This window comes from Halyomorpha halys, unplaced genomic scaffold (genome assembly GCF_000696795.3).
Source record: "Halyomorpha halys isolate HHAL.00 unplaced genomic scaffold, Hhal_1.1 Scaffold631.1, whole genome shotgun sequence".
NCBI lineage: Eukaryota > Metazoa > Arthropoda > Insecta > Hemiptera > Pentatomidae > Halyomorpha > Halyomorpha halys.
In genome coordinates, this window is record NW_027109839.1 from 69519 (window position 1) to 96153 (window position 26635).

The 26635-nt window shown below is 28.9% G+C and overlaps 2 protein-coding genes across 4 annotated transcripts in view; both read left to right on the forward strand.

The window, feature by feature from the left end:
• The window catches only part of LOC106684949 (centrosome-associated protein Alms1a), a 13527-nt gene extending 6117 nt beyond the window's left edge, over positions 1-7410 (forward strand). The window contains exons 7-11 of one of the 2 annotated variants that reach the window (XM_014427336.3): positions 383-526; positions 2641-2751; positions 4749-4920; positions 6060-6205; positions 7249-7410. In XM_014427336.3, coding sequence (XP_014282822.1) covers positions 383-526; positions 2641-2751; positions 4749-4920; positions 6060-6205; positions 7249-7320 — 645 coding nt within the window. In that variant the 3' untranslated portion in view covers positions 7321-7410. Of the gene's footprint in view, positions 1-382; positions 527-2640; positions 2760-4748; positions 4921-6059; positions 6206-7248 lie in introns of those variants that run through there. The other variant, XM_014427337.3, reaches the window with a different exon arrangement.
• Positions 7411-9529: 2119 nt separating this feature from the next.
• Zip99C (Zinc transporter Zip99C) overlaps positions 9530-26635 on the forward strand; it is a 97929-nt gene continuing 80823 nt past the window's right edge. Inside the window, exons 1-2 of one of the 2 annotated variants that reach the window (XM_014427333.2) lie at positions 9530-9900; positions 11952-12071. In XM_014427333.2, the coding sequence (XP_014282819.1) occupies positions 9693-9900; positions 11952-12071 (328 nt within the window). In that variant the 5' untranslated portion in view covers positions 9530-9692. Of the gene's footprint in view, positions 9901-11951; positions 12072-12884; positions 12975-26635 lie in introns of those variants that run through there. The other variant, XM_067048008.1, reaches the window with a different exon arrangement.

The following is a 26635-nucleotide window of genomic DNA, read 5'->3' on the forward strand; positions in this document are numbered from 1 at the left end:
CAAAATAAACAACGAACAAACGAAAAACGACAGGACTTTTTGAATGTCCTGGTAGAAGTAAGGCTAAGAGCTTTTGTCACTCAACTGAAATAATAATGTATATTGGTGTTTTCGTTTTTAGAGAGTAATGTTTTTGTTGCTTTTATGATGCTTACTTCATACTGCATTTCTTGTTATATTTTTTTCCCTTGAGTTGTAGAATATTAGTAAAGTATTTTAATTTTAAAATTGCAACATAAATAGTCATTTTTGCTGATACAAAGCTATGTTTATTTAAAAAATAATTCATGTTATTGTTAGTGTTAAGTTTGTCCCCTTGTAGTATTAATTTGATCATTATTATTTTATACAGAGATTTTATAGAATATTTTAATGTTTTCAGGACAAAGGATGGGATTCTCATAATTATGAAGCAGACCGTTTAGGATGGTTGAAACATACTGTTTCCACAGAAACAAAGAAGGAAGATATATTAGTTGGTCCGAACTCCTTGGCATACACAATAACTTTTGACCCAGAAATAAAGGTGCCTGATTTTATTATTTGTATTTTCTTTAATATTGATTTGAATGTATCAACATTAAGATTTCTGACATCTTATAAAATGTCAAGCAAAGTTGTCATCATTGTCTAAAGGTTCCTTTATCCACAATGAAAATCTAGTGTCACTCTCATCTGAATTTGATTAGTAAAGTCCATGTAATAATGTCAATATCAACTTTTCAAATGCAAATAATGTTCAAAAGGATTGAATTACATGGTATTTGTCTTGAGAAAAGTCATTTTGAAACATTGAGCAGAGTATTTCAGTTAAGGATTATCATGAAATATAATTTTATCAAATATAAGCTTAGCAAAAAATAAAACAAGCAAAAAAGCAAGGGTATGTTAATATTAAAAAGTAAATAATAAAAAAATTAAAATTACTAGTTAAATGTAAAATCACCTCACTAAGTGTATTCAGTGACTCCTCTCTAATACCTATTTAATCATCGAGTTATCAAATAAACAAATCACATTTTTTAGAAATTCGTAAGGTATGTTAGGGCTATCTTGAGTTTTGGAGATCCTGATAATGTATAATACGTACTCTCATCATATCCCAGGTATACTCTATTGGGTTAAGGACTCGGCTTCTTGGTGAAAAACAGGGTACTCAAATTTCAAATCTGTTAAAAGTAATTGTTATATGAGCAGTAAGAGGTGCATAATAGCATTATCATGAAATAGCACAAAATCATCTGCAATAAAGAGGTAAAATGGTATCACATATTTTTCGAAGAATGTTTTCTATCTCCTTGACACCATTTACAGTACTTGAGCAATTTGTTGTTCTGCACATGCCTCAGTATAAATTCCATTCAGCACCGTCACTGAGGCTTCTCCTGGGTAACTCACTATAAGTGTAAGAGTGATGAATATCTTTCAACTTCTTTTAATCACTCTTTCTCCTTTCTATGAGATGTTGTATGTATGTGTGTTTTGTATGAAAAGTGAATCTTGACTCATCTCCGAACAATACACTTGACCATTCTTCATTTGTCCAATAAGTCTGTTTCTGGGCAAACTAGTCTTTGAATTTGAACTAACCTGAGGAGACGTGGAACTGTTGGTATTAGCTTACCAACTTTATTCTTCCTCCTTCTGACTGTCAAGAAATATAAATTCCTCAAATTCCTTAAATTAAATGTCTTACTTCATTGGCAGCAAAGAACAATTTCTTAGAACCTGTGATTGAATATATGGTGTTCTATTGTAGAGCCTGGTCTATCTGGTGTTTGGTTGGCTGTATTTTTGTAACATCTCACTGTACTGGAGACTGTTGATTGATTAACAGCGAAGCGTTGATACCGCTTTAAGTTGTTTCATAGCTTTATCATTGACAAATTTTAACCTAGAACTATTTTGTTGCTTAAAAAAAAAATTGATTTTTTAAATCAAAAGAAGCCATTAAAAAATCAATTAAAATTATATATAAAGCTTTTGGAATTGTGCACATATTATATACTTTCTTAATAGATAAAGAGAAGAGTATAAAATATATTTTTATAAGTGTATATACATGTTTGTCGACCAGAAATTAGCTTAAATCTAATTCGTCTTCAGTAAGTTTTCAGAGAAATAGAAATAGGGACTGCCTATTTAGTTAATCAATACTGGACCTATTTCTGGACATAATATTACAGATAAAAACTCAAGTGATGCGATACTTTTTTCATGAGTTTATAAAGAGATGCTTCCAACCAAAACAAAATTAGCACTGTATAGGTCATGATTTTAACATAAGAGTTAAATCATATAAATATCAGTTCTTATATTTTTAATAATATATTGTAAATTCAAACAAAGAAATATAATACTTAGAAAAAGGGAGAAAGCAACAAAGTTTGTTTGATTTGTAGTATATATCAGATGAATTGCAGATAGTTTCAAAACACAGACAATATTACAACTCAGTTTGTAAGTTTTTTGTACCAGTTTTAAAAAATTTTTTAGTTGATATTTGTCATATATAAATAGCTGTAGCCCATTAGGACTTTTCTCTTGCATTGAGGTTTTCTTTAAATTATGGACATCATTTACCTTACATCTTAATTTTGAATTTATAATTGACCATTTTTTTTTTTTTTTTTTTTACAGCCCCAGAAAATTAGCAAACCAGAAGTCAGGCCAATGATTGCTGATAGACAGACTTTAGAGAAAGAGTCGAGAACAAGAGTGAGAGAAGCCTTTCGACATCCTTCACTTCAGGTTGGGAGGTGAACATTACGATGGTTAAATAAAATTATTTTCCTATTTGCTGTTTTGTTATTTATAAATTTATAATTATCTGCTCTACTCTAGTCATTCCATGAGTTTAATAGCGATAAATATAAAAGCAATATGGTAATATAGAAATTTTATCCACGAAAACTGAGTTTGATTCAAGTAAATCTATCTTATATTTATAAAATAAAAAATTCAGTTACTTAGTTATTTTTGGTAAGAGATACCTACTTCTAACATTTTACAATACAATTCTGAATTGTATGTACAGATTATTTATTTAGCTTGAGCAAAAATATATGAACAATTGTTTGCTTCATTGTTTTGTTCAGTCATTAAAAAGTTAAATATTTAACTATTAGAAAGTAATTTTAATGATTCATTGTACAATGTTTGGTATTATTAATAATTACACCTACTGTTTTTTTTCACTATACTGTAATAAACTATCTTAAATATTTTTTTTTCCGTTTTTGTTTCGAGAGTGGTCCCTTTTTCAAATACAGAAACTAATTAAAAAGTTTGTGTGGTGGCACCGTGGTAAGGCACAATGCTACTAACTTCAAGTATCCGGGTTCGAATCCGGCTGGGCAGAAGATTGTTCACTGTAGCCAAGATTCAACCCTGTGGGTTCTGGAGCCCTTTTGGGGTCTTCCCAGCCTCATAAATTCTGACCAAATCACCTCCTTGCACAACCGTTGGTCTAGTTACAGTACTTCCTTACAAAGTACTGAACCCCTGACCCTTCATGGGTTGTAGCAGTACAGATTTTAATTAAAATGTAATTATTAAATAAAAAAATTAAAATCATGCTCACTGTTCTCTTATGTTCAGAATTAAGATACAGTAAATCCAAGGTATTGTTATTTCAAAAGGAAGTATTAACAGAGATATAGAGAGAGTAACTCCATTTTCTGATGTTTTAATTTTTTATATATAGATTTTATGTACTATGCATTAATTAAAAATGAAAGCTAAGTTACTTTTTGAAAAATGGTGTTATTGTCTTTTGTTTTTAAACATTTACAGTATTTTTAAATTTAAAATATTTGCATTTTTTTATTATTTTTATGATTACAACAGCTATCTGCTTCTATTCATCTGTTATCTTTTTTTTTCTTCTCATTTGGCTGGTTAGCCGAAGAAATGTTTTTTTTTTAACAGTATGGAAGTTTATTAAATAAATATGTAGCATATAAAATTGAAATGAAATTTATCACTGTGGAAACTTATTTATCTCTGTGTTAAGCAATGTTCTAATATGTGTCAAAACAAAAATGTTGTTATAAAAAATAAAAAGTGTTGCCTATTATTATCTAATTGAGCCAATTCACATCGTTATCAGTTATGATATTACAAACTAGTTGAGTTAGCCCTAGGTATCCACAACACCCAAAATAATTAATGTCATTAGGAGAATGGCTAAAGGAAAAAGCCTTAAAAAACAACTAATTCTGTAATAAAGTCTTGATCAAATTTAGCATATTAAATAATGATATATACATATATTTTTTTGGTAGTTTATTCATCAAACACCATATGCCAAAAAGATTCAAAACCTTATTAGATGTCTAGTTTCCTGCTTTTAATTTAATATTTCTCTAATTAAGTAAGATTTCTGCAAGTTTCGAAAAAGTTCATCTATCCATTTCCCTTTATATATTTTTCTAGTAGGGTAATAAGTATTTGAAGGTAGATATCTTCACTATATAATTATTGTTTATTGATTTATTTTTAATTTTTTTTATAGTTTTAGGCTCTGTTTTTTTAAAAAGATTTTTTTTTTCATTCCTTAAAGATAGATCTGGTAATAGAAAATGATGTCTTACATTTTGAAGGGGATGCTTAATATGTGGATACACTGTTTATTTTTATATTTTTAACATACATTTTAAAACCACAAATTAGGTTAACCTCCACCTAATATTTCTTTTTATTTTCAGAATATTTTGTTTCTATACTAATAAGAATGTTAATTAAAGGAATGCCTCATAAACAAGAGGCCAGATATTGTGACGAGAGCTGAGGTGAGGCGCCAAACTGTAGCCGAGCTTGCTGCTATTAGGCAAGTAAGAGAGGAAAAGAGGCCTGCTGTGTTAGCCGCAGCGCTCAACTGCGAGGCTGGTGCTGCTGGTGTGCCTCCTGTATCTCTTGGTGAGTTATCATTGATTCTATATTTTTTCTTTAATATTTTTCAGTATTTCAACAAAATTCAAAATATCTAAATATCTTAGAAGATGGTCTGGGTTGTATCAAAATTGTAGAACTATTGATTGAATACCATTTAAGTTCCTATTGCAAGCCTAGCCTTCTTCAAGACTACATATAGAACAAGATACAATGAAGGATTCTACTTTCCAGGCTCAGCTCTGATGAAGCTCTGTAAATTGGGACAAAACATTGCTTACAATATGCAGTTTTTTCTACTGTTTTTGCACATTTTTTGACTGCCACCTGGACCATCTTCCTACAATCACTAACAGTACAATAAAGTAAATGTGACAGAAGTAATTAAAAAGTAACTATCTAGTGAACAAGAAATGAGACTAAAAAGATCAATGAAATGCTCCATAAGATTTATCTTCGGTATTCCCATATGTTCTCATACCTCTCTCTACTATTCCGATGAAAGTTGACTCTATCCCAGTATACGAAGACTATATCTTCTTGGAGCATTTATGTTTCAATTCCCAATAACCAAAAAGCCTTCCTATATTATTGACTTCCTCACCCTACATTTATCCATCCACATGCTAAATGCAAGATTCCAATTTACCGATTTGTACATCCTTTCTGATAGAACTGCTTCCTTTGAAAAATCCTTTACTGTTCATGCTACCTCATTTTGGAACTTCTTACCCATATCCATTTCTAAAGCTTCTTTCTTAATATCATTTAACGTCAATTATTACCCATCTCCTTGAATATCGATTTTGTTATTTCCAATTTTTGTAATACTTTTCCTTACTAAATTATTTTAATGTTCACATTTTACATTAAGTTGGTTAGACTACAAAGGTAGTATAAAATGGAAAAATCAGTATAATCATCTAATTTCAATACAATTAGTTTAATTATTGTTTATTATTATATTTTACCAAAGATTCTTGGTATATAAATCCCATAATGCTTTGTGTTTTTAAATTTTTAACAAAAATAATAATAGAAATGTAGTAAGCCTTCATATTTTGAGTAATAGTTAATTTTGAGAAATGAAGTTGTATTAGTGATTTTATGTTTCATACTTTATTATTAATATTTTATGTTTCTAATTATAATTTTTTTTTTCATAGTGAAAAGAGTAGTATCTCAGAAAGAGATGAGAGAACAAACAGAAAGGCATTATCGAAAAACATTTGAAGTTAAGAAGAAAGTCTCGGACCAAAAATTAAAGGAAACCCGGAGAGCTAATCGACTGATGGCAGATTTATTTAATAAAGTAAGTTAACATTTACTTTTTATTGCTAAAATTATCTAATTATCTATTAGTACATATATCTTGAGCCTCAGGTCATCTAATTAGAATTTCTTAGAACTGATTGATGACGATGGTTTCTTACCCATACCTTTAACACATCTTAAGCCCCTCTATTATTTTAACTCAGGGGCCACTAAATGTTTTTAGGTCATTTAAAATTTCCTTATTCTCTTGTTGTACTGCTCTATGCAAACATTTTAAAAAGAAAAGCATTATATTTCTTAAATTATTTATTTTATTTTGACAAAACCATGCTTTCTGTTAACTTAGTTAATTTAATATATTGTAACTTTATGTTTTTCTAGTATATAGGTGGTCCTTGTACTTTGTCAGATTCTGTTCCTTCAAAAGTTATTTAAATAGAATTTGATTTTAGTCAAGTCCTGTTTGACCAATATTTATTATATATACGTTGTTAAGTCCACTTAGGAAGCATTTTTTAATAAACCTTTGTCACTTATTTTTGAGTTCTAGCATTATTACATGCTTCTCAAGAAACATTATCACTCATTTTCCTTTTAAAAATACCAAACAGATATCATTATCTAACTAAGGCCCAAAGAAACTGAAGAAATTACATTACAAAGAAAGATATTTGTTAAATTACTTTTGTTATAAATATGGAGAATGTTCACTTATATCATTTGTGATTGTTTCCGGGAATGTACTGATTTAATTCACCTCTGTTTTGGACTACCCCACACATTTCCTATTGATTCATCCTTTTTTTTTTATTTATTAACTTTAATAATTCATAGCTTTTCAATTAAATTATTTTTATTTACACTTTCGTTTATTAAAAAATTAAATTTTTTTTGTTGTAATTTACTTCATTGTAAAATGGTTCCTGATATTAATCTGTTAATAACATAACAAGACTTAAAACTGGGACTGCTTTATAATATTCTTACAAAAATATATTTTAAGATTTTTTTTATTTTTTATTACATTACATTTTTTTTTCTTTCAAATTATTAATTTACTTATTTCCACATTTGTTTCAGAGACTGCAGTTATTGACTTTAAAAGGCCACACCAATCTGTCCAACAGCATTGATGTCATATCAGCTGTCTGATTGTAGCATTAAGATAGTATATACTTTAATTGTTAATGAACTTGACATTCTTAAAAAATTATTTTATTAAACGTTTTTTATTGCAAAGTTTTTTTTTTGTATTATTTTTATATGAAATTGACCCACTGTCCCGAGAAATAGGTTTTGTGCCTTTAAGTAAACAGCTTAAGTTTTCACAGCTATCTCTACATGAGAAAATTACTATTAAGAAATGTGGTTAACAAGAGATATAAATTATCCCAGCTAGGCAAAAGTAACAACAAGAAATATAATTGTTGCTTTAATCTTTTTTTTGCAAATAAAAACAGCAATAAAGAATTTCATTTCTAAACAAAAGCCTGAACTAAAAGAATTTGGTTTATTGAGTAAACAAATATTTGATTGTGTTCTAGGATTTTATCAAGTTTCTGAATATATATATGTATATATTTTTTTTACGCTTGTTTCCTTTTACATGATAAAAAAATACCTAAACATTTCCAGTCCCACTAATTTTGCTGCAACATCTGATGAAACAAAACGATTTATTAAACTATTGCTATATTTCTCATGCAATTCTTGTTACTTATTAAGTAACAGCGATACTATTTGAATCATCATATGCAAGAAGGACCAACCATGAGCTTTTTTCGTTATGTTTTAAGATCTATAGTGATTTTTTTTTCATTTCATTATAAAAACCCAATTTTCTATCTGTATCCAAAATCATATCGGGGGATACTTTGCCTTAGGCATATGTTGTGAAGTGGAAATAATAAAAAAATTATCAGTATTGCTTATATAACAAAATTTCACAAAAAAAAATTAATATAATAAAAATTTTAACCTTAAAAAATGGGTCTTTGTAATTTTTGTCTTTTTATATTGATTTTTATAAATTAAAACAAATTTTACATTAGTTAAGAAAGTTAAAAATTTACAAGTATTTTCTTTAAAATTGTCAAGATTAAAAATTATTAGCATAGGCACAATAAACGAAAGTAAATCAATATTTAATAATAAAGAGTAAATTCAAGTCTTATTTTCTGTTTGAACTGGAATTTTGATTTTAGGTTTTTTATGCAAGAAGAGTTAAATTTTTTTTTGTGATCTGAGATTAGTGAATCCACCAGGACAGTGCTGGAGATATTATTTGATTAATGGTCATGTCAGGTTCTCCTGTTTACTCCTGGATATATTATTAATTTGAGTGTTATTTAAATAATTTTTTATTGTTTTCTTTAAAAAGTTGAGGAGAAAAGGGATATACAACTATTTATTAGTAACCAACGTTTTGCTGCACTTTGCAGGTCTCAATGAAAACAAGATACAAATATTGTAAGATAAGATAAGCCTATAAGTATATACATATGAAGGTGAAAAAAAATGTTATATAAAAAAATAATAATAAAAAAAAAGGACATAGTAAACTAAAAAAAATAAAAACATATATATGAACAGAATATAAACTAAAAACAAGTACAGTAATAAGTGTCAGAATTGTAAATGTACTACTATATTTTACAATAATAAATATTGTATAATTACAAGAAAGAGTGGGGAAGGATATGGGGTGTAAATAAGTACTACTTTTGTTTCACTTAAAAACTAATAAATAGTTTTCAGCTATTTTTGTATCTTTCATGACAGCCACCTTCCAACAATCATCATATGTGGTCAACTAATAATCTTCCAATATAAATTCATTCCTCTACTTTAGTATTGTCAAAAGAGAGGAATCAACTTAGTATTAATAGAAGGAGAATCAAGATTATTCATTGAAATATGTGATAACAAGAAAAAAATGTCATTTTTTAATATTGAATTTTGATTTGATGGCTAAAATTAAAATAACATGAAAAGAATGTAGAATGAAATTAAAATAACATATAAATAATATTTATATTATTAATAATGAATTTTGATTTGGTAGTTCAAATTTATTATTAATGATTATAATAATGGTAACAAATGGAAAAAAGTTTTTAAAACTTAATAAGAATACTTTACCAAAATGGTTCTTAAATATTCAGGTGAGCCATAAACATTATATTATTTACTTGATTGTCCAGTTAATTAGTTTTACAGATTGAGCTTTTAAGAGAATCAGTTAATAAGAAAGGGAGTAGTGAAGGTTCTAGAACCTTTGTTAAATGGTGATGGCCTGTATCTCGGAGCGCTAGTGGCGCGCTCTCTCAGATTCCTATAAAACCAAAGTTGTAAACAGACTGGCACTGGTAATTCATTACTGCTTTCATAGTCCGGCAGTGACGACCGTCTCTCATGACATTACATTCAGTGAACTTGTCCGTAGTACCTGTGCTGAATATTGTTAACAGTATTAAATAAGCTTAATGAAACAATTTGGTGTTTAAATATAATAGTTTTATAAAATGGCCGAGGTCTTGTCTTTTGACATGACGAACACTAGTGAGAGTGATGTTTGGTTCTTAGATTTGTACTCTTCTGTTAATTCTTTCAGTGGACCAAATTACAATCCTTATATTGGATCCGTTTTAGGGTCTATAATCGTAGGTCTTAGTGGAATTTTTCCATTACTAGTCATTCCAATTGATGGAGGGGCCCATTTCAACAAAGGAGGTAAAGATCATATTATATTCCCGCTTTTTTTTCGTTTAATGAACTATGTTTTCAGCTCAGACTTAACAAAATATATTTATCAATACTTGTCATCAAAGGGTGTAATTGTGAATTAGGTACCAGTTTATTATTTTGAATATTACATCAATCTTTTTTTGCTCAATATTATCACTGTACTCTGTCCAAGTCAAGATAATAAATATTTTAAGATTAGAGAGGAGTTAAGGCCAAATCTTGAAAACTTTTCAAACACTGAGATAGGATTTAATGTATTGAAATTTTACTTTTCCTCTTTGATTTAATAAATTAATTGAATATTCTTGTATTCTCATGACATTTTTTATTTTATTTAAAATTTGAGAATACAAATTGCAAAACCTCCCCCCTCAAAAAAAAAAAGAAGAGAAATTATTTCATGTTGATAATAAATTAAAAAACGAAATAGTACAATGTTCAATTATATTAAACATATACAGAAATCCGATGTATACTCTAATCCAGAATACATACATTTCTGAAAACTATGCTCTCTGAGATAGTTTCTTTACTTATTAATAATATGTAAAGTTGATTTAATAAATAGTTAATAATGCATTCATACTTTACTTGTGCATTTCATTTATAGTAGATATTTATTCATCGTCTGTTCTAATTAAAGTGTGATTCCTGTTTTATTGTTGACTATTTCTTTTGTGATAATGTTTGTTAGTTATTTTTATTTAATGGCACAAAACATCATAGTCAACAGTGTTGAAAAAAAAAATGAACAGAATGGGAAAAAAAAGAAAAAAAATGTATACAATAAGAATGTAATTTTAAATAAATTAAGGTATACACATTTTAATGAAGTGTATCGTAATAGTAATGGTTTGCTGTGTTTATTGTTAATAGACTCTTAATTAATCTTATCTTAAAATGAAATAAAACCAACACTTCCTATTTATTATGGTTAAAATTTACATACACACACTTAAATACACATTTCCCGACAAAAATGGTCTTATGATAAGTGTACTCTAGAAGATAAATATACATCACATAAATTTTAAAAAATATGGTGAATTTTCGTGTGTTCTAGTTTTAAGAAATATAATAATATTTTTATTAACTGGAAGAGATTTATGTTTGTTGGTGTTTTTAATAACGTCTCTTCTATTTTTCAGCTCAGTGAGCTGATAAATTTTTTTTCTGAAGATTTTCTGGTCCATTGTTTGATTCAATTATAGATAAGTTCGGCAGAAATATATGTTATATGAGTGGGTCTAAATCTCAAAGGAATCACTTAAGATTTTTCTTATTAATGTATATTTATAAAGAATTATAATATAGTCCTGAAAGTTCAATCCTTATGTGTTGTATTAAAACTGGTTTAATACTTTTTTAATATTTTTATAATAAAAAAAAATTGAATTTTGTAAAGGTCAAAAATAATTATATTTGAATGTAATTAGTTATAGTAATTACATAAATCTAGGCAAAATGTTATATTTTGCTTGCTATAATTATAGTTTGCTTCAAATGCCTATGTTTGAGAATTCTGTTTTGCTCTTCAGAATAAGATCCAAATGAAATACTAGTTTTGTTCCAACAGTGAATCCTGAACTAGGTAGCATCTATAATAGTTGGGGATTAATTTACTATGCATTCTCAAATGACACCAAGCGAAACAGTCTTTGCTCAGATGCAGGAACTATTTTGACCAACAGAAACTGTTCTGAACTTAGCCTTTGTGCTGGTTTGAACTAGGGATCAAATGTCTGAAATTTCAATTATTAGTACAGGAATTGTTAAAAAACAAAGCCTGTACTGCTCATACTCCTTATAGTTTTTGATTCAAAAGTGGTCATTGGAATAGACTTTCTATATCTTCCATATTTTGATACTAAAGTTTTGCGTAAAAATTGAAATTAAGCTGTGGTCAACAGAAAGAAGTTTTAGTTTTATACTCATATGTACTTTTCACTTGATAAGAGTTGTATTTATTTTATAATTAAAATTTCTGTTTTACCAGTTATGTTGTCAATTTATTAATATATGCTGTCTTTTTTTAGCTGGGAGTGAAAAGCTAAGATTATTACTTAGTTTTGCTGTGGGTGGGCTGTTAGGTGATGTTTTTCTTCATCTTCTTCCTGAAGCTTGGAACTGTGAAGACAGCTACGCAAGCAATAAAGGTATCTATTTAAATATATTTATTACTTCCCAAATAATTGTGCTTAAATGTATAAATTTAACTTAAATTACTTTTTATTTACATAAAACTAACAAATATAATATATAAGGGTTCAGTTGTAAAACAGTGCATTGTAATTGAATTGTAAATGGATAAAATACTCTTCCTAATTTTCTTTTAAATATTTATTAAACAAATTAATTTGACATTAATAATGAATTCTAGGAATGTCAAAATTTTAAGAGTTGAGTTTATAGCATAGATTTTAATTATATTTCTTTTAAGATATGAATGTACAAATGATCTTTTTTACTTAAAATCTAATTTGGTACATACCTTTTTAAATTATGTTTTTCTATGAATTGATGGTCTCATGGTTAGTAATTTCCATACTGGTTATAGGAAGAAGAAACTATTGTTCATGATTGATTCATTCAAAATATTTGTTCATTTTATCATGATTGTTGGTTCAAATATTAATAACTAAATTAAGTAATTGGATTGATATATGTATTTCAATAAAATATAGTTTGAACCTAAAACTATACTTGATTGTAAAGAAATAATTTTTAGTTAATATTAAAATGTCAAGATTTTTAATTTAGAATTAAAATACAGTGGTTTTGATGGTTATTTGAAATTATTTCATTGTAACAGTTATTGTACTTGAAGATTTATAATGGTACTTCATAATATTATAATATTTTTTCTCTTAGTATCTGCGATTTTAAAGGAAAGAAAAATAACTATTGCTTCTTAGAATATATTTATAAATGTCGTGTTAAGAAGCTTCTGCGTTGTAGACCAGCTGTCCTTGATTAGAACTCCCATGTCTCAACGGCTACGCCATACTTTGTTTTGTATTTTAGTTCTTTGGAAAAACTGTTGTTTATCTACAATTAAGGTACGCCACATTTATTAACTTTCTGTGGTTTGATTTGTTAGAATCAAGTACTTGTGCCATAAGAATGAAAAGAATTTTGGTTTCATTATCTGTCAAGTGGTAAGATAAAAGATAAATTTAGATTACATTAACTAACAAGTAGTAAGTCCTATTGGATTTTTCGAGTGAAAAATAAATTTAAAGCAATGATATTTTTTATTGATACGTGGGCTCATATAAGTTAGTTAAATTTGAACTTCCTTACAATTACGTTTACTGATCTGATCGTTCAAGAGGACCAATGGCCAAATTAAATACGTTTCGCCTATTTCTTTGAATGGAAGATAGAGTTATTAAAATGTAAGAGGATCCGCCCTGATAAACTAAAACTTTGATAACGGTGTCCGAGATTTGTTAAGTTTGTATTTTGATGGAACCTTGTGATGATCCGCTTGGTTTCCTGAAACACAATGCGAATTTTAATGATGCTGTTTCTTCCTAGAAGTGTATTAAAATCACGTACGCTGGAGGCTGCAGGGAACAGAATGGCCTTTTACCATATTTTTAAAGAATACTTTTGAATTGGCAAAAGATGAATCAGTTATTCTTATTTTACCTATATCTTTTGTAGTTCTGCTCCGTTCTCGTATTCATTGATTTTTTGAAGTCTGATGAAAGTTAAATAGTCTGACAATTTTTTTTTTTAAATAATCACATTTAGTTTTAATTACATTATTGTTTTTTCGGTATATAATCATCATAATATGTTTATTTTTTTATCAATAAATGTCATTGGTATAAAGATGTATTTTCCAATATTTTGAGATATTTATTAGATGTCGAATGCTTTTCAATGTTGTTCAATTCTGAAAGGGAACAGGAAATACCATGATTATGACTGCATTTGGGGAGAGATTCCTCTTAGTTGCAAAATATTTATATTTTTTGAAGAGAGAAATATTACTGTTGATTTTTGTCTGTTCAAAACTCACGAATCTCGTAAAAAACATGTAGTTTTTTCTATGGTTACTTATTATTTTGTTTGTATTATCTCCGACTGTTGAAACGTATTGTGTAAAGTCATTCAAAGCTTCAAAGTAATTACATTAAGGTTATTTACATCTCCCACAATGGTGGGGCAGGTGTTCTTGCTACAATTTGATTTCGTCCTCTCTGGAAATAGCCTCAGTTTCTAAAGTTCGCTGACGCATCTGTTGCTTATTTGGCTGAAAGAAAAAATGTCCTCATAAAAAATAAATTATTAGCTATGTACGGTTATGACTTCTGATCTAACACTGCTCGTATATCATCAGGATCTGCATTTTAAGTGATGTTGCCTTACCATTTTATGATCAAATGATTGGTTTTGTGGATTCGAACATTATTGCCGTATCCAAGAATAATATTTCATATTTTTCTTTTGCTCAAACGGCAGCCATTTTACTTTTAAAACTTACTGTTTCTTGCGTTTGTATGTCAACATACTGGTTAGAACTGGTGGTAACTTCAATTGATGAAACAACAATCATTTTACATAAAAAACATATCTACTAAATTATTAGCTTATTAGAACATTCTAGGAACAAAATTTTACTTTGTTCTTAAATAATATAATTGATTTACACCCACTAAATAATATTTAGTGACACAGGAATATCTAAAGAACATAAAAATAATTTTAATTGAAAAAAAATATACATAGATAAAAATCAATTTTTCCTACTTTTCGTGAATAACAAATGTCAACTTCTTGAGAATTGAATAGTTTATTTTCTCCTCGTAAGAGGAGGCTAGGTACATGGGATCACCGATTGAAAGTTCCAATAAGCATTTAGTTGTTATGTAAAATGGTTGTTTCATCACTGAAGTTACACCAATTCTAAACAATAAGTTAACATAAACTATTAGAAACACAAGAAACAGGATTTTTTAAAACAAAAATGGCTGCCATGTACTGTATATGATAATGGCTTAGACATAATAATACAATAATGTTGGAATCCAGAAAATATTTATGGATACATACATGGATCTCACGTGCATAGCCTCCTTTTGATTCAACTTTCTCCACTTTGCTATCAGAAAAATAATTTTGTTTGTAATAGTAAACGAATTGAAAAAAAAATGGTGAGAACTAATGATTGAAACCCAGAAGGAAAGTGTTTGGAGCAGGTTGGGCCATCTAAATTTTTAAAGGGCACTTTTTTACGGGGTTATGAAACTATGAAGGGAATAATATTTTTGTAGAGTCTAATAAACTTGAGAGCACAATAATCCATTTATTGTTCTACAACGGAATATGTAGATCCATTTTTAATTGTCGGGCCTCTTATCGCCTAGGTCAATAAACTTCCTCTATATTATAGCTTGTGCCATCTCTTTTGGAAGGGAGGGCCCTTCTTCCTGAAAAAAAACACTCTTTATGGATTCTTCACTGATTAACATTATAAGTAAACATAGAACTACTTTAGATAGAATATGTTATGTATATTCCATCATATAACCATTCACATTTTATTCAAATTGTGTAACATCTTTTTGAGTAATGTATTTGCAGTTATAGCCTGGAACGTTTAAGGTTTCTTAGGCTCTTTCCTCCCCTTAGCAATTTTATCGGACTCAGAGTGAAATCAAAGCATGTAATGAGTTTTGACCCTGGGGGTTAACTGCTTCCTCATCGTGTCTTTTAGACAGAGTAATCTTAGGCTGGGATCATTCGGTTACATGGGCTTGCTCAAGGAAGTTCAGGTCCAACGGAGTGATTCGTTTCTAGTCGTAACGTCCTCTCGTCTTCAGTGCTACGTCGGAACGATTGTTACGTGAGGACTGAGTGGAGGCAATAGTGGATATGGTTCGGAGAAGCCTTGCTAATTAGCATTATCATAAACGAATGTTATTTTTTAACTTTTAATCTCTCTAGGTAGCTTTTTACTGTGGAAGTGATTGAAAAATACCATCTAATTCGATTAAGACATTAGTATCCAAGACGTAGTGGGAAATTGTTAGAATTATTGTAAGATGTTCCAAGTGACAGTCAAGGAAGGCACAAGAAAATCATAAAAATTATTTATTAGTTAATTAATTAAATTATTTATTAGTAACCAATATTTGCCACACTTTGCTTGCATTCTGAAACTACCAGAATTCACCTCTAATGCCTCTAATGTAGCTCTGCTTACTAATTAATAGTTTTTCTTCTATTTTTGCAGCTTTCTTAACCCCTCTCCTCCCTCGGAAAATCTTCCTACAATAATTAACAAAAGTCAATTATTTATCTACCGTAATGGTATAACTTGTTTATTTTACAAAAATATTCTCCAGATGTCTCGGTGTTGGTTTCAACATTCACAAGGATTTATAATAATTTGAAATTTACGTTTTAAAAATAATTTTTTTTTATAAACTCTCTAACCACTCAAACCCCCTAGTTTCTAACCTTGCTTCCTCTTCCATTCCTGGCAATCCTCCGAGGCGCCTGAAAAGAAGATGGCCTCGTGACCTTATATTGTAAACTGTTTTTAGAGTTCTACTACTGGGTAGTTTCTCTACATCTTGTATCATATCATTATGTCATTATGATCAAATTTACTTGTTGTATTTTTTATACAGTTGTAATTATCAATAAATAAATAAAAATAAAAATTTTTTTTTACTCTTATCATCCTACGAAAAATATATATAGGTAAACTTTTTTTTACATGAAACAAGAAGAATATAACTCGTGAGATTATAATGAGTTAAAGCTACTAAAAAAATATTTATAGTTTCATGTAAAGCAGGTAAAAAAAAGAAAAGGAAGCCATGATTTATAAGCCTTGGTAGTTTCTCTATCACTTATTTTATTTATCATCATTATTATTTTTTTTCAAAAATCATAAAAATCTTTTATATCTCCTAGGAAACCCACCCAACCTTTATCAAAATCACTAAGAAATTATCAATAGACAGAAAGAATATTCGTCTTTCCAACGGTACAAAATTATTTGACATTTGAATCAGGTCAAAGTATGTAGGATTAATAATAGTACAAGACCCCGAGAGGAGAATAAAGGCATTTATTTCAATCCAGTTTTTTAGTACTTTAATGAAAACTTCATATAATTACTAGTCAAAATTGATGAGTCTGCCAAGTATGGGTAGGGGGAATAAAAATTGGCGGCTGTTTCAAAACGTTAAAAATAATTAATTTTTCATTCAGAGCTCCATATCTTTAAACTACCAACAAATATAGAAAATCTAAGTGAACATCATTTAAAGTAGAGTAAATTTGCTAAAATATGAGCCCTAATAGAGCTATTTAAGTTCAATAGTTCTCGAGATATAGCAGTTTAAAAAGCTGCATTTCACAAAAATGTTGTTCAGAATGATCAGTAGTTATGTAATTTATATTGAAAATCTTTATCTCTAAAACCATTCTACGTACACTATAAGGTTATTATTTTGTACCATTTACTTACAACTTCATCAAAATTGACTTTAGTTGTCGAATCAGCGCCGTACCCTGGCCGTAATTTGGGGAAGGACTCCTGTTGTTGAGTATTACAAACATAAACAGACAGTGTGAATATATGTACATAACATTATCATATATACAAAACTATAGTTATACACTAACAGGCAATATGCAGTCCTAAATACTCGGTAGATTTAATCACTAGGATTCTTTTCAATGTTAGTCACTTTAATCGGGTTAACCTTTGCCTAACTGATCCAGATTCCTACTTCTTAAATAATCTTATTTTAGGTGTAATCTTTCCTAATCCTTCAAAGACAATAATCCGTGTGAAAGTGACGACAGTATCAACAATGTAATCAGCTGCCTCAGATAGGGATCGTGTGCATCAGCTGTTCTATGAAGGAGGGAGTATGTTATTGGGTCGTGGAAAATTGTTTTTATGTGGAGTGTGGATATTTATATGTATGTATCCTTACTATTGTCTATCCTCTGGATACTTAAATGTTTGAAAGATACTTCATAAGGAGTGTCGTAGGGTTTTAAAAATCGTCTTGGGATATTGCTTGAAGCAGCAAGCGCTGAAACACTCTGTGGATGGCAAGATCTTTTCATTTGGAAAGTCTGTGCTTAAAATTTTTTATATCTTTTCAAATCAGGCGACAAGTCGTCTAAATAAGTTTCTTCGAGTGCTCCACCTATTTAGTTTCATTCCACATCGGCTCTTGTACGAGATGTAGCTCCTGCTGTCAGGTTTTGTAACTCAAATTTATCTTTTAATTTCGGCTATATTATGATTTAATATAGTATCTATTCCATTAATATTATATTGAAATTAGATATTTTGGAATAAAAGTTTGTCTTACCTTTACCGATGAATTCCAATTTCAATTGTTCTGATATATTACATATTTTAGAATGTAGACATTTTTCAGTGGCATAATGTTGTTTTTTACCGTCCGGGGCATATACCACATATGCCGTATCTTTTCTCCCCAACGCTCTTACAAAATATGATGTAAATATAGAATTTACAACGTGGAAAACATTATGCTATAAATACATTTTTTTCTACAAAATTTGAAATTCTGTCGAAACTAGTAAAACAAAAGGTAATTGCGAAAACATGTTTTGAATTTTAATATTTATACTTTTTTTTTTTAAACTTCTTTGTTATTCACAGTTTTAAATTTTTGGCCTTGTTACTGCAAAAATTTAATGTTTTATTAATTTTACATTAATAAATAATTCCTCAGGACGTTTAGGACTGTCCGTCCATCTTCAGGTGTTGATTTTAAAAATGGTTTTAAAATTGCTTTTTATTTTTGTATATATTTTTTATACATTTAAAGTTTATTAATCATTTTCAAAAATAGCCAAATTACATTTTTTCACTATTGATTACTTTGCATACCCTTTCTTTATTATTGTTTTAATTCGCGTTTTTTTCTTTTTTCTAATTAGTGTTTTAAATCGAAATCTTTAAATTGTTATTTAATGGACATTTTTTGTGCAGTTTCTAATCGAAATTTTGTCATATTTTAAACTGTAACAAAAACGCACTTATTATTATCAATTACCCACTACATTTAAACATTATTTTATATCATAGTTAATTATCGTTTGAAATATTTATCAAGTCGATGATTGTTGCATTGTTCATTTTGTACTGCGTCATGTGCCCCACATACTTAAAAAAATAATCATAAATTATTTCCTTCAAATAAGAAAAAAACTTTATAAATTTTTATTATATATACACTTTTTACTGCAGTATTGTTTAACATTACAGTTTAAGGAAATTAATTATTGTTTTGAAATCATAATAAATTCTATTACAAAACTACTGACGAACATTATTTTTAGCATCAGCGTCTTAGATGTAAAACTATTTTATTTATGTAAATTATCACTTTTATGCATATATATTTTAATATTGTATTATTAGCTCGGTAATTAAGGTTTTTTTTTTCGTTTTAACACTTCATAAACAGATGAAACTTTTAATAAGTAATTTCTTATTGGAGGCTTGTGGGGAATATTTTAAAACCCATTATCAGTCTAGGTACGCATTTTTATCCTATGTATATAAATTTTTTGGATATAATTTTTAATAATATAATTTTGTTCATTTTCTTTAGAATTTTTTTTTCTGTCATAATAAATTCTTCTTCAGTCCATACCAGTGGTTCCGAAACTGGGTGATGGCGGCGCCCTGGAGTGCCCCAGGCGTACGTGAGGGTCCCAAAAGCGAATGCTGCTTTTTCAAAATAATATTTAAAAAAAGGAAAACAAATAAAATAGTAAATATAACTTGAAATATTTATAGCCCAAGAGGGTACAACCATTTGTTTAAGCCGCTAGTCTATAGTTTGGAAGATCTTGCATTAAATTTTGATTTAAAATTCAAAATTAAAATCAAATCGTTATATCATTCCTTGTGTATTATTCTTCAATCTTCGTTCGTATCAATCCTTTCCCAATTATAATTTCAGAGTTCAGCATATTTTTAAAAATCACTTTGAAAATAAAATCTACTCGGAAAGGATGTAAGAGTAAAAAAAAATATATAGAGATTAGAGATACATAAGTAAGAACGTAATCGAAAGCAGTCATAACATTCACGAAATGTTAAAAAATAAAATAAAATTAAACCACTTATGACAAATAACCATGAAATTATTACTTACTCTCCAATTTTTTGGGGGGATGATTAACATATGCTTTTAAAACATCATATCTTTCTAATGTCATCATGTTATTATAGTAGCTGATAATCAATTCAACGTGTTACTTCCTCGTCTAGTGGCGAATCGACCCTCAAAGGCCAATGTAGGAAGTGTTTTTCCGACTAGATAAGATCTCATTGACCTATTGAATAGAGCAGGTAGAGATGACTATAGCATATTATCAAGGCTGGGACCGAGGCAGATCGCTTAATTAGGTCGAATATGTTAGCTACGTCCAATTGGATCCCTAAAGATTTCCTTTTATTACCCTATCGTAGAATACAAAATGAAATCCATGTCCTTTAGTAGATATAAATAGATCCCACGGCATTTATAGGACTACGGAATCCATGACCTCAATAGTGCATAGTCGGTTGCAGCTCAGCTCCTCATGATCGATTATTGAAGATGTGTCCTCTGTATAGGTCAGCAACCAGCTCTTCCCTCTTATAGTACAAGAGCCGGGAAGAAAAAAAGAAAGTTATCTCACCCCAAGCGATAAAAAAATTTATTTTATTATTCGTAGTTCTATATCTTAAAAAGTAGGAACAACACAAGAAAACCTAAGAGAACGTCATTTAATGATGAGAAAATTTGCTAAAATATGAGCCCTAAAAGAGTTATTTACGCTAAATAGTTCTCGAGATATAGCTTTTTAAAAAGCAACATTTCATAAAAATGTTGTATGGGACGTACTGAAAGATCGGTAGTTAGTGAATTTATTTTGAAAAATCTATATCTCCAAAACCATTTGACTTACAGATGTCTATTAGCACTCAAATTAAAGCTACTTTAATGAGCTATAAATTAGTTAATGATGTTTATCTTCGTAGCAATAATAGTTTTCTTGAAATTTGCTAATATAAATTGATTTATAGTTGTTCGGACAAATTTTGATTTGCCAAATTTATATTCATATGTGAATATCATAAAAACTACTACCCGTACGAAGATAAGTGTCATAGACTGCATTATAGTAAGTTAAATTTCCTTTATTTTGAGTGTTGACAGATATATGTGCGTCTTATGGATCTAGAGATATATTTTTTCAAAAATCCAACATTTTATACGAACAACTAGAAATTAACGTTATGTGAGTTTATTTTGTCAAATATCATAAAAACTACTACTCTTATTATGATAAACGTTATGAACCATTTTATAGTAAATTTAACTAGCTTTAGTTTAAGAGATCACAGACATCTGTATGCCTTATGGTTTCTGAAATAAAGGTTTTTATAAATCAAACATATTGTCCGAACAACTAAAAATCAATTTATTTTAGCAAATATCATGAAAACTACTACTCGTACGATGATAAACGTCATATACTACTTCATAGCCCATTAAAGTAGTTTTAATTTGAGTGCTAATAGACATCTTTACGTCACATAGTTCCTGAGATATAGATTTCTCAAAATAAATTAACTAACTACCAATCTTTCAGTAGATTTTTAATACATTTTGCTTTTTAAAAAGCTATATCTCGAGAACTATTGGACGTACATAGCTCTTTTAAGGCTAATATTTCAGCAAATTTACTCTTCTTTAAATAATGTGCTCTTAGGTTTCTAGTGTTGTTGGTAGTTTTTAAGATATAGAGCTCCGAATGAAAAATTAGTGTTTTTTAAGGTATTGAAACAGCCGCTATTTTTTATTCCCCCTACCTATACTTGGCATACTCATCAATTTTGACTATTAATTATACATAGGTTTCATTAAAGTAATCAAAAATTGGGGTGAGATAACTGCCTTTTTTTCTTCCCGGCTCTTGTACTATTTTGTTCAATTTCTGCACACATTTTAGCCATATTCTTGAAAAAAAGTGAAATTTAATTGAGATATATCAACTCGTTTTTGTGGGCTAAATGCGAAAATTTTAATAAGTAAATTCCATAGAAATCCAATAAATTTTTAATTTTTTTTTATAATACTTTGGAAACTTTACACACCCTGGAATTTTCCAGATGCTCGTTCGAAGGAGAAATAAATTGTTTACTAAACTGTACCAATAAAAAATTAATAAAATAGAAAAATCGGCCTGATATAAGCAAACATGCACTGAACACAATGTTTGGATTGAATTTTATAGTAAAAAAGGTTGTGCACTCTAGACATTTATCATTAGTTATTCCTTAATATAATTAATTTAAATAATAAACCATAATGTACTAAAAATAATTAGAGAATAAAATAAATCGAAAAAAAATTACAAATATTTTAATGAGTTTAAACTTATTATAATTTATTTTGTGATTAATGTACATTATCATTTTATTGAAGTGTCTACTACACAACACTTTTAATTGGACATTGTGAAGGAAATTTTTAATACAAAATTAAATTTTGAATTGAAATACTAGGGAAATAAGTTTTTTTAAGTATCGATATATTAATATTTCGAAGGAACAGGGTTTGAATCCGGTTGTGGAATATAATTATTTTGTGTTTCACTGAGCCCTCCATTGTCTGTTCAGCCATTAATAGGGTACCCATTAATAGGGTATATTAGTCGAGCATGATTATGATCTAATCACCTCCTTGCACAACCGTTTGTCTAATAACTGTACTTCCTTACCAAGTACTCATTGTGGCTTTTAGTGGTACAGATTTAATTTAATATATATATATACATTTTTTTTTTTATTTATACAAAATATTTGAAATAATATTATTGTGTGTGCTGCATTTTATTTATTATTATTTTTTTAATTTCCAGCTTAGATTTTTTATGAAATGATATTTATAACTTAACGACCCAGAAATGTATTTTTAAATTAATGTATTCATTATTAAACGGGTCGTTTGATTGAATTTTTAAAACTTTATTTAAATTACTTTCTCTATAAATATTTATAACTTTTCTATTTATGATATTGACTGATTTGAGCCATTGTTTTCCTCGACCTATGAATGGAAATATGTTTTGAAATTTCAACTTTCTTTTCTAATAATTTATTAATGATTGAAAAAACATTTTTTTTTCATTAGTCCATGGATTAATAATTGTGATTTGAAATTTCATAACGTTATTTGAAAATGTTACGCCTGAGAAGTGTTTTGATGAAAATTTAGTGATATTAATTGTAAAATGTATCTTTTCTATATTAATCAAATGAGAAAGATATACATTCGTTCGATTCTCTTGTATATAAGTTGTATTATATGTATCTGTGGGTTTGACGTAATTTCGGTTTGATGTAAATAATTCATGGTTGGTGTTTTAATTGTGACTTGCATACTTAAAGCTTCATTTTGTTCTGAGCGTATATTGGCTTTGAGGAACATAATGTGATCCCTAAAGAATATTAATATAAGTGAAGATAATATAATTGTATTGATTGTTTTTATAATTGAGTGGAATAGTTTTATTTAATTAAAAAAAATAATTATTAATTATATATAAACAGTATTTTTCTGGGGACCTCATTTGCAACAAAAAGCAAGTTCCCAACAGAAAATCATGAAATCAAAGTTTTTTATTTTTAAAAGCATATTTCTTTTTTTTTGTTGAACAGGAAGCGATCAGTCAAAATCTATTCAAGATAATCTTAGTTGCAATTGCACTGTCACAATGTAGATAAAATGACAATCGTGTAAATACTATTTTACAGTTATCATTTCATAGTATATTCAGTAATTTAATTTATTATTTTTTTTTATGATTGTTTATTAAACATAAGGCATTTAAGGTTATTAATCTCTTAACTAATCAATCGTTCCTTCCGATTCTTGACGCTATGAGGGATGTGAAATGTTTACGATTCTCGTTAAATTTAGATAATATTGTTTGTATTGATTCATTTGATAACCTTTTATCATGGGGGTAAAGGCTGTTCTCACAGTCCCAAGGGGGAAGTGATTGTGTATATTATATGAAGGAAATGCCGCTTAACAAAGAATTGGTTATTGACCATTGCTAACTCAGAACTGTGAATACAACTGAGCTGCAGATGTAATAAAAAAAGGAAGTCAATTTACAAAACCGAAACAATGTTGTCAGGAATCGTCTACTTAGTGAATAGATTCAGTTAGACTTATAATTAGGGACCTAATTTTAGTGCAGTAAAAAATCCATAATGCTTATAAAACACGCAAATCCTACTATAATTATCTTAATTTTTTAATTTATAATGTTACATGAAAAGCTTACCTAAACCAGCGGAACGGTCCAATCACGTTCCAACAATTCCATGGCGTTGCCTTAGGCTATAGCTAGACTACACCACCTTAGCTGGACTGATATCAACACCTTATAATGCTACAAGGCAATCAAAGGGAGAAGACTCAGTTATAGTATGTATAATACATTTCATGTATTATACATGTACGATGTACTAATTCTATTTTAATGAGGGTTACGAAAAAAAGTTTACCTAAGCTTGGTTGAATCAAATTCAACTTGTTAAATGCTCTTTATATTTATGAAATCATTTGTAAAAAAAACTATTCTGATTAAAAACCTAAAATATTATCCACAATTAAAAAGCTATGAAGAAGCTGACTGTATTGAATTAGTTAATGTTCCTATAAGGACTGGAACTCAGTTTTAAAATTCTTAAAATTACGTCAATTTATAGTTTAAGAAAAACATGCTGGATGTAGAAAGGAGTATTGAAAAATATTCTTCAAAAACATTTTTTTTTTAAATTTTGAAGGGTTAGAGGCTGGAGTAGGAATCCAAATTATAACATTAACACAAAGGCTTATTTTAGAGAGACTTTTCCATAGCAACCCGAAACCATTGGTTAATACTATTTCAATAATTAATTAACTTAATTAATTAATTAACTTTTTAAATGTTAAATTAGATTCATATGTTAATCAACCTTAAGCCTTACCTAAATTTTGTCAATCCTAAACTAAATTAAATAATAAAACGAATAAATATTTATATAAATATAAATATTATGAATAAATATAGCTATTAGAGTATAATTTGAAAAAAAATGTTCAAGTATTAAATGTTATACACGAAAAAAACAAAATGTCCACAAAGAGTAAAACGTGCAATTTGGTGAAGAAAAAAAATTCTAAACGTGCAAATTTGTGGACAAACCCTAAAACGCGCAATTGTGTGCAGTATACAATTAGTGTTGAATACTTTTTTTCATGTTTTTCGAATTTATGTCGAGGTTTGGTGGACTTTGAAGTTTGGGAATAATAGATGCAACGGCAGAACTATACGGTCCCTGCTTTCGGAATTTCTTACGATAAAAAAATATGTGCAGAAGACACTCCTTAATCACTGATATCCATTTATTAATTTCTGTTTGTAGTAAGTTTGCGCTCATGCGGTACGAGAGAAAAGAACTCTATATGGTTGCTCATGAAGGCTGGGCACACTGCTTACGTGATGAAACTATTTATGTTATTATACCGCTTATAATTAACTAAGTGTTGCTTGGAGTGAATCCGAACTCGTTTGCATACGTGACTGAAGACATATCTTCATGAATTAATTACCCTTTTGAAGTCCTGTTACACGAAGAATTCCCGGAAGATTGATTTCTAGAAGGCGATGACCGATCTCCCAGAACTTGCGGAGTACGCTGACTGCATCACGTACTTCGCGAAGGTACCTGTTTCCCATGAACCCCATGACTTTCTCCCTCCAGTCGGAACATGATGCCCTTCTAGAAAGTACCTTAGGACATGCTCGCCCTCGAGAAAGTAGGATTTATGCGAGGACTTATCCCAAGCGTGCTCTGTCGTCCCGATAAAACTGGCCTCATCGTCTTCCTGTTTACGTAATCTCAGCGTGTTCTCTATCTTGGTGTCTTCCACTTATACAAAAACCTAAGTAGGTCTTGTACTGAAGACATCTTTAAATTTAATAGACCCTTGTTACGACGACACGATGATACTACGTCTGGCATTAACAGTGCAATATTTTAGCACTGTTTCTCGGTTGCAGTAATACACATAGTCCCTAATTTTCAATTAATTTCCAATAAAATAGTCTTGTAGGAAAAAAACTAAATAATTGTTTACATAGTAAGTTAAAAAAAAAGTTTAATGTTATCAAATGCAGATATTCACGGCAGCAATAAATGTTTTAGGTTGTAGGGTAGTACACAGGTGGCCATAGGTAGGCACTACTCACTTTTTTTATTTTGGCGCCTAAGTGAGAAAACGTAGTGCGATTTTCAATCCAAAATATACATTTTTTATCATGTTTTTTTTTCCCCGATCCCTCTAAAACAGAAAAAATAACATGAATTATTAAATTGGATTACGTATATGTTACATAAATCAAATTAAATACAACCTTTTTCTACCGTTGGTATTTGAAGGTACAGTAGAATACTTAGCTGAGATTTGATGTGTCCATTCTGTGAGGATTCTGCTAAAACATTTGGAGGCCTTCGCGTGATGTTTTTTTTTTTTTTTTGATAGATATATTTATTGATAGATATTACAATCTGCCACACAGTTGTGGGCAATAGGTAATATTGATGAATGATCTCAAACATACTAAAATAAAAAAATAAAATAAA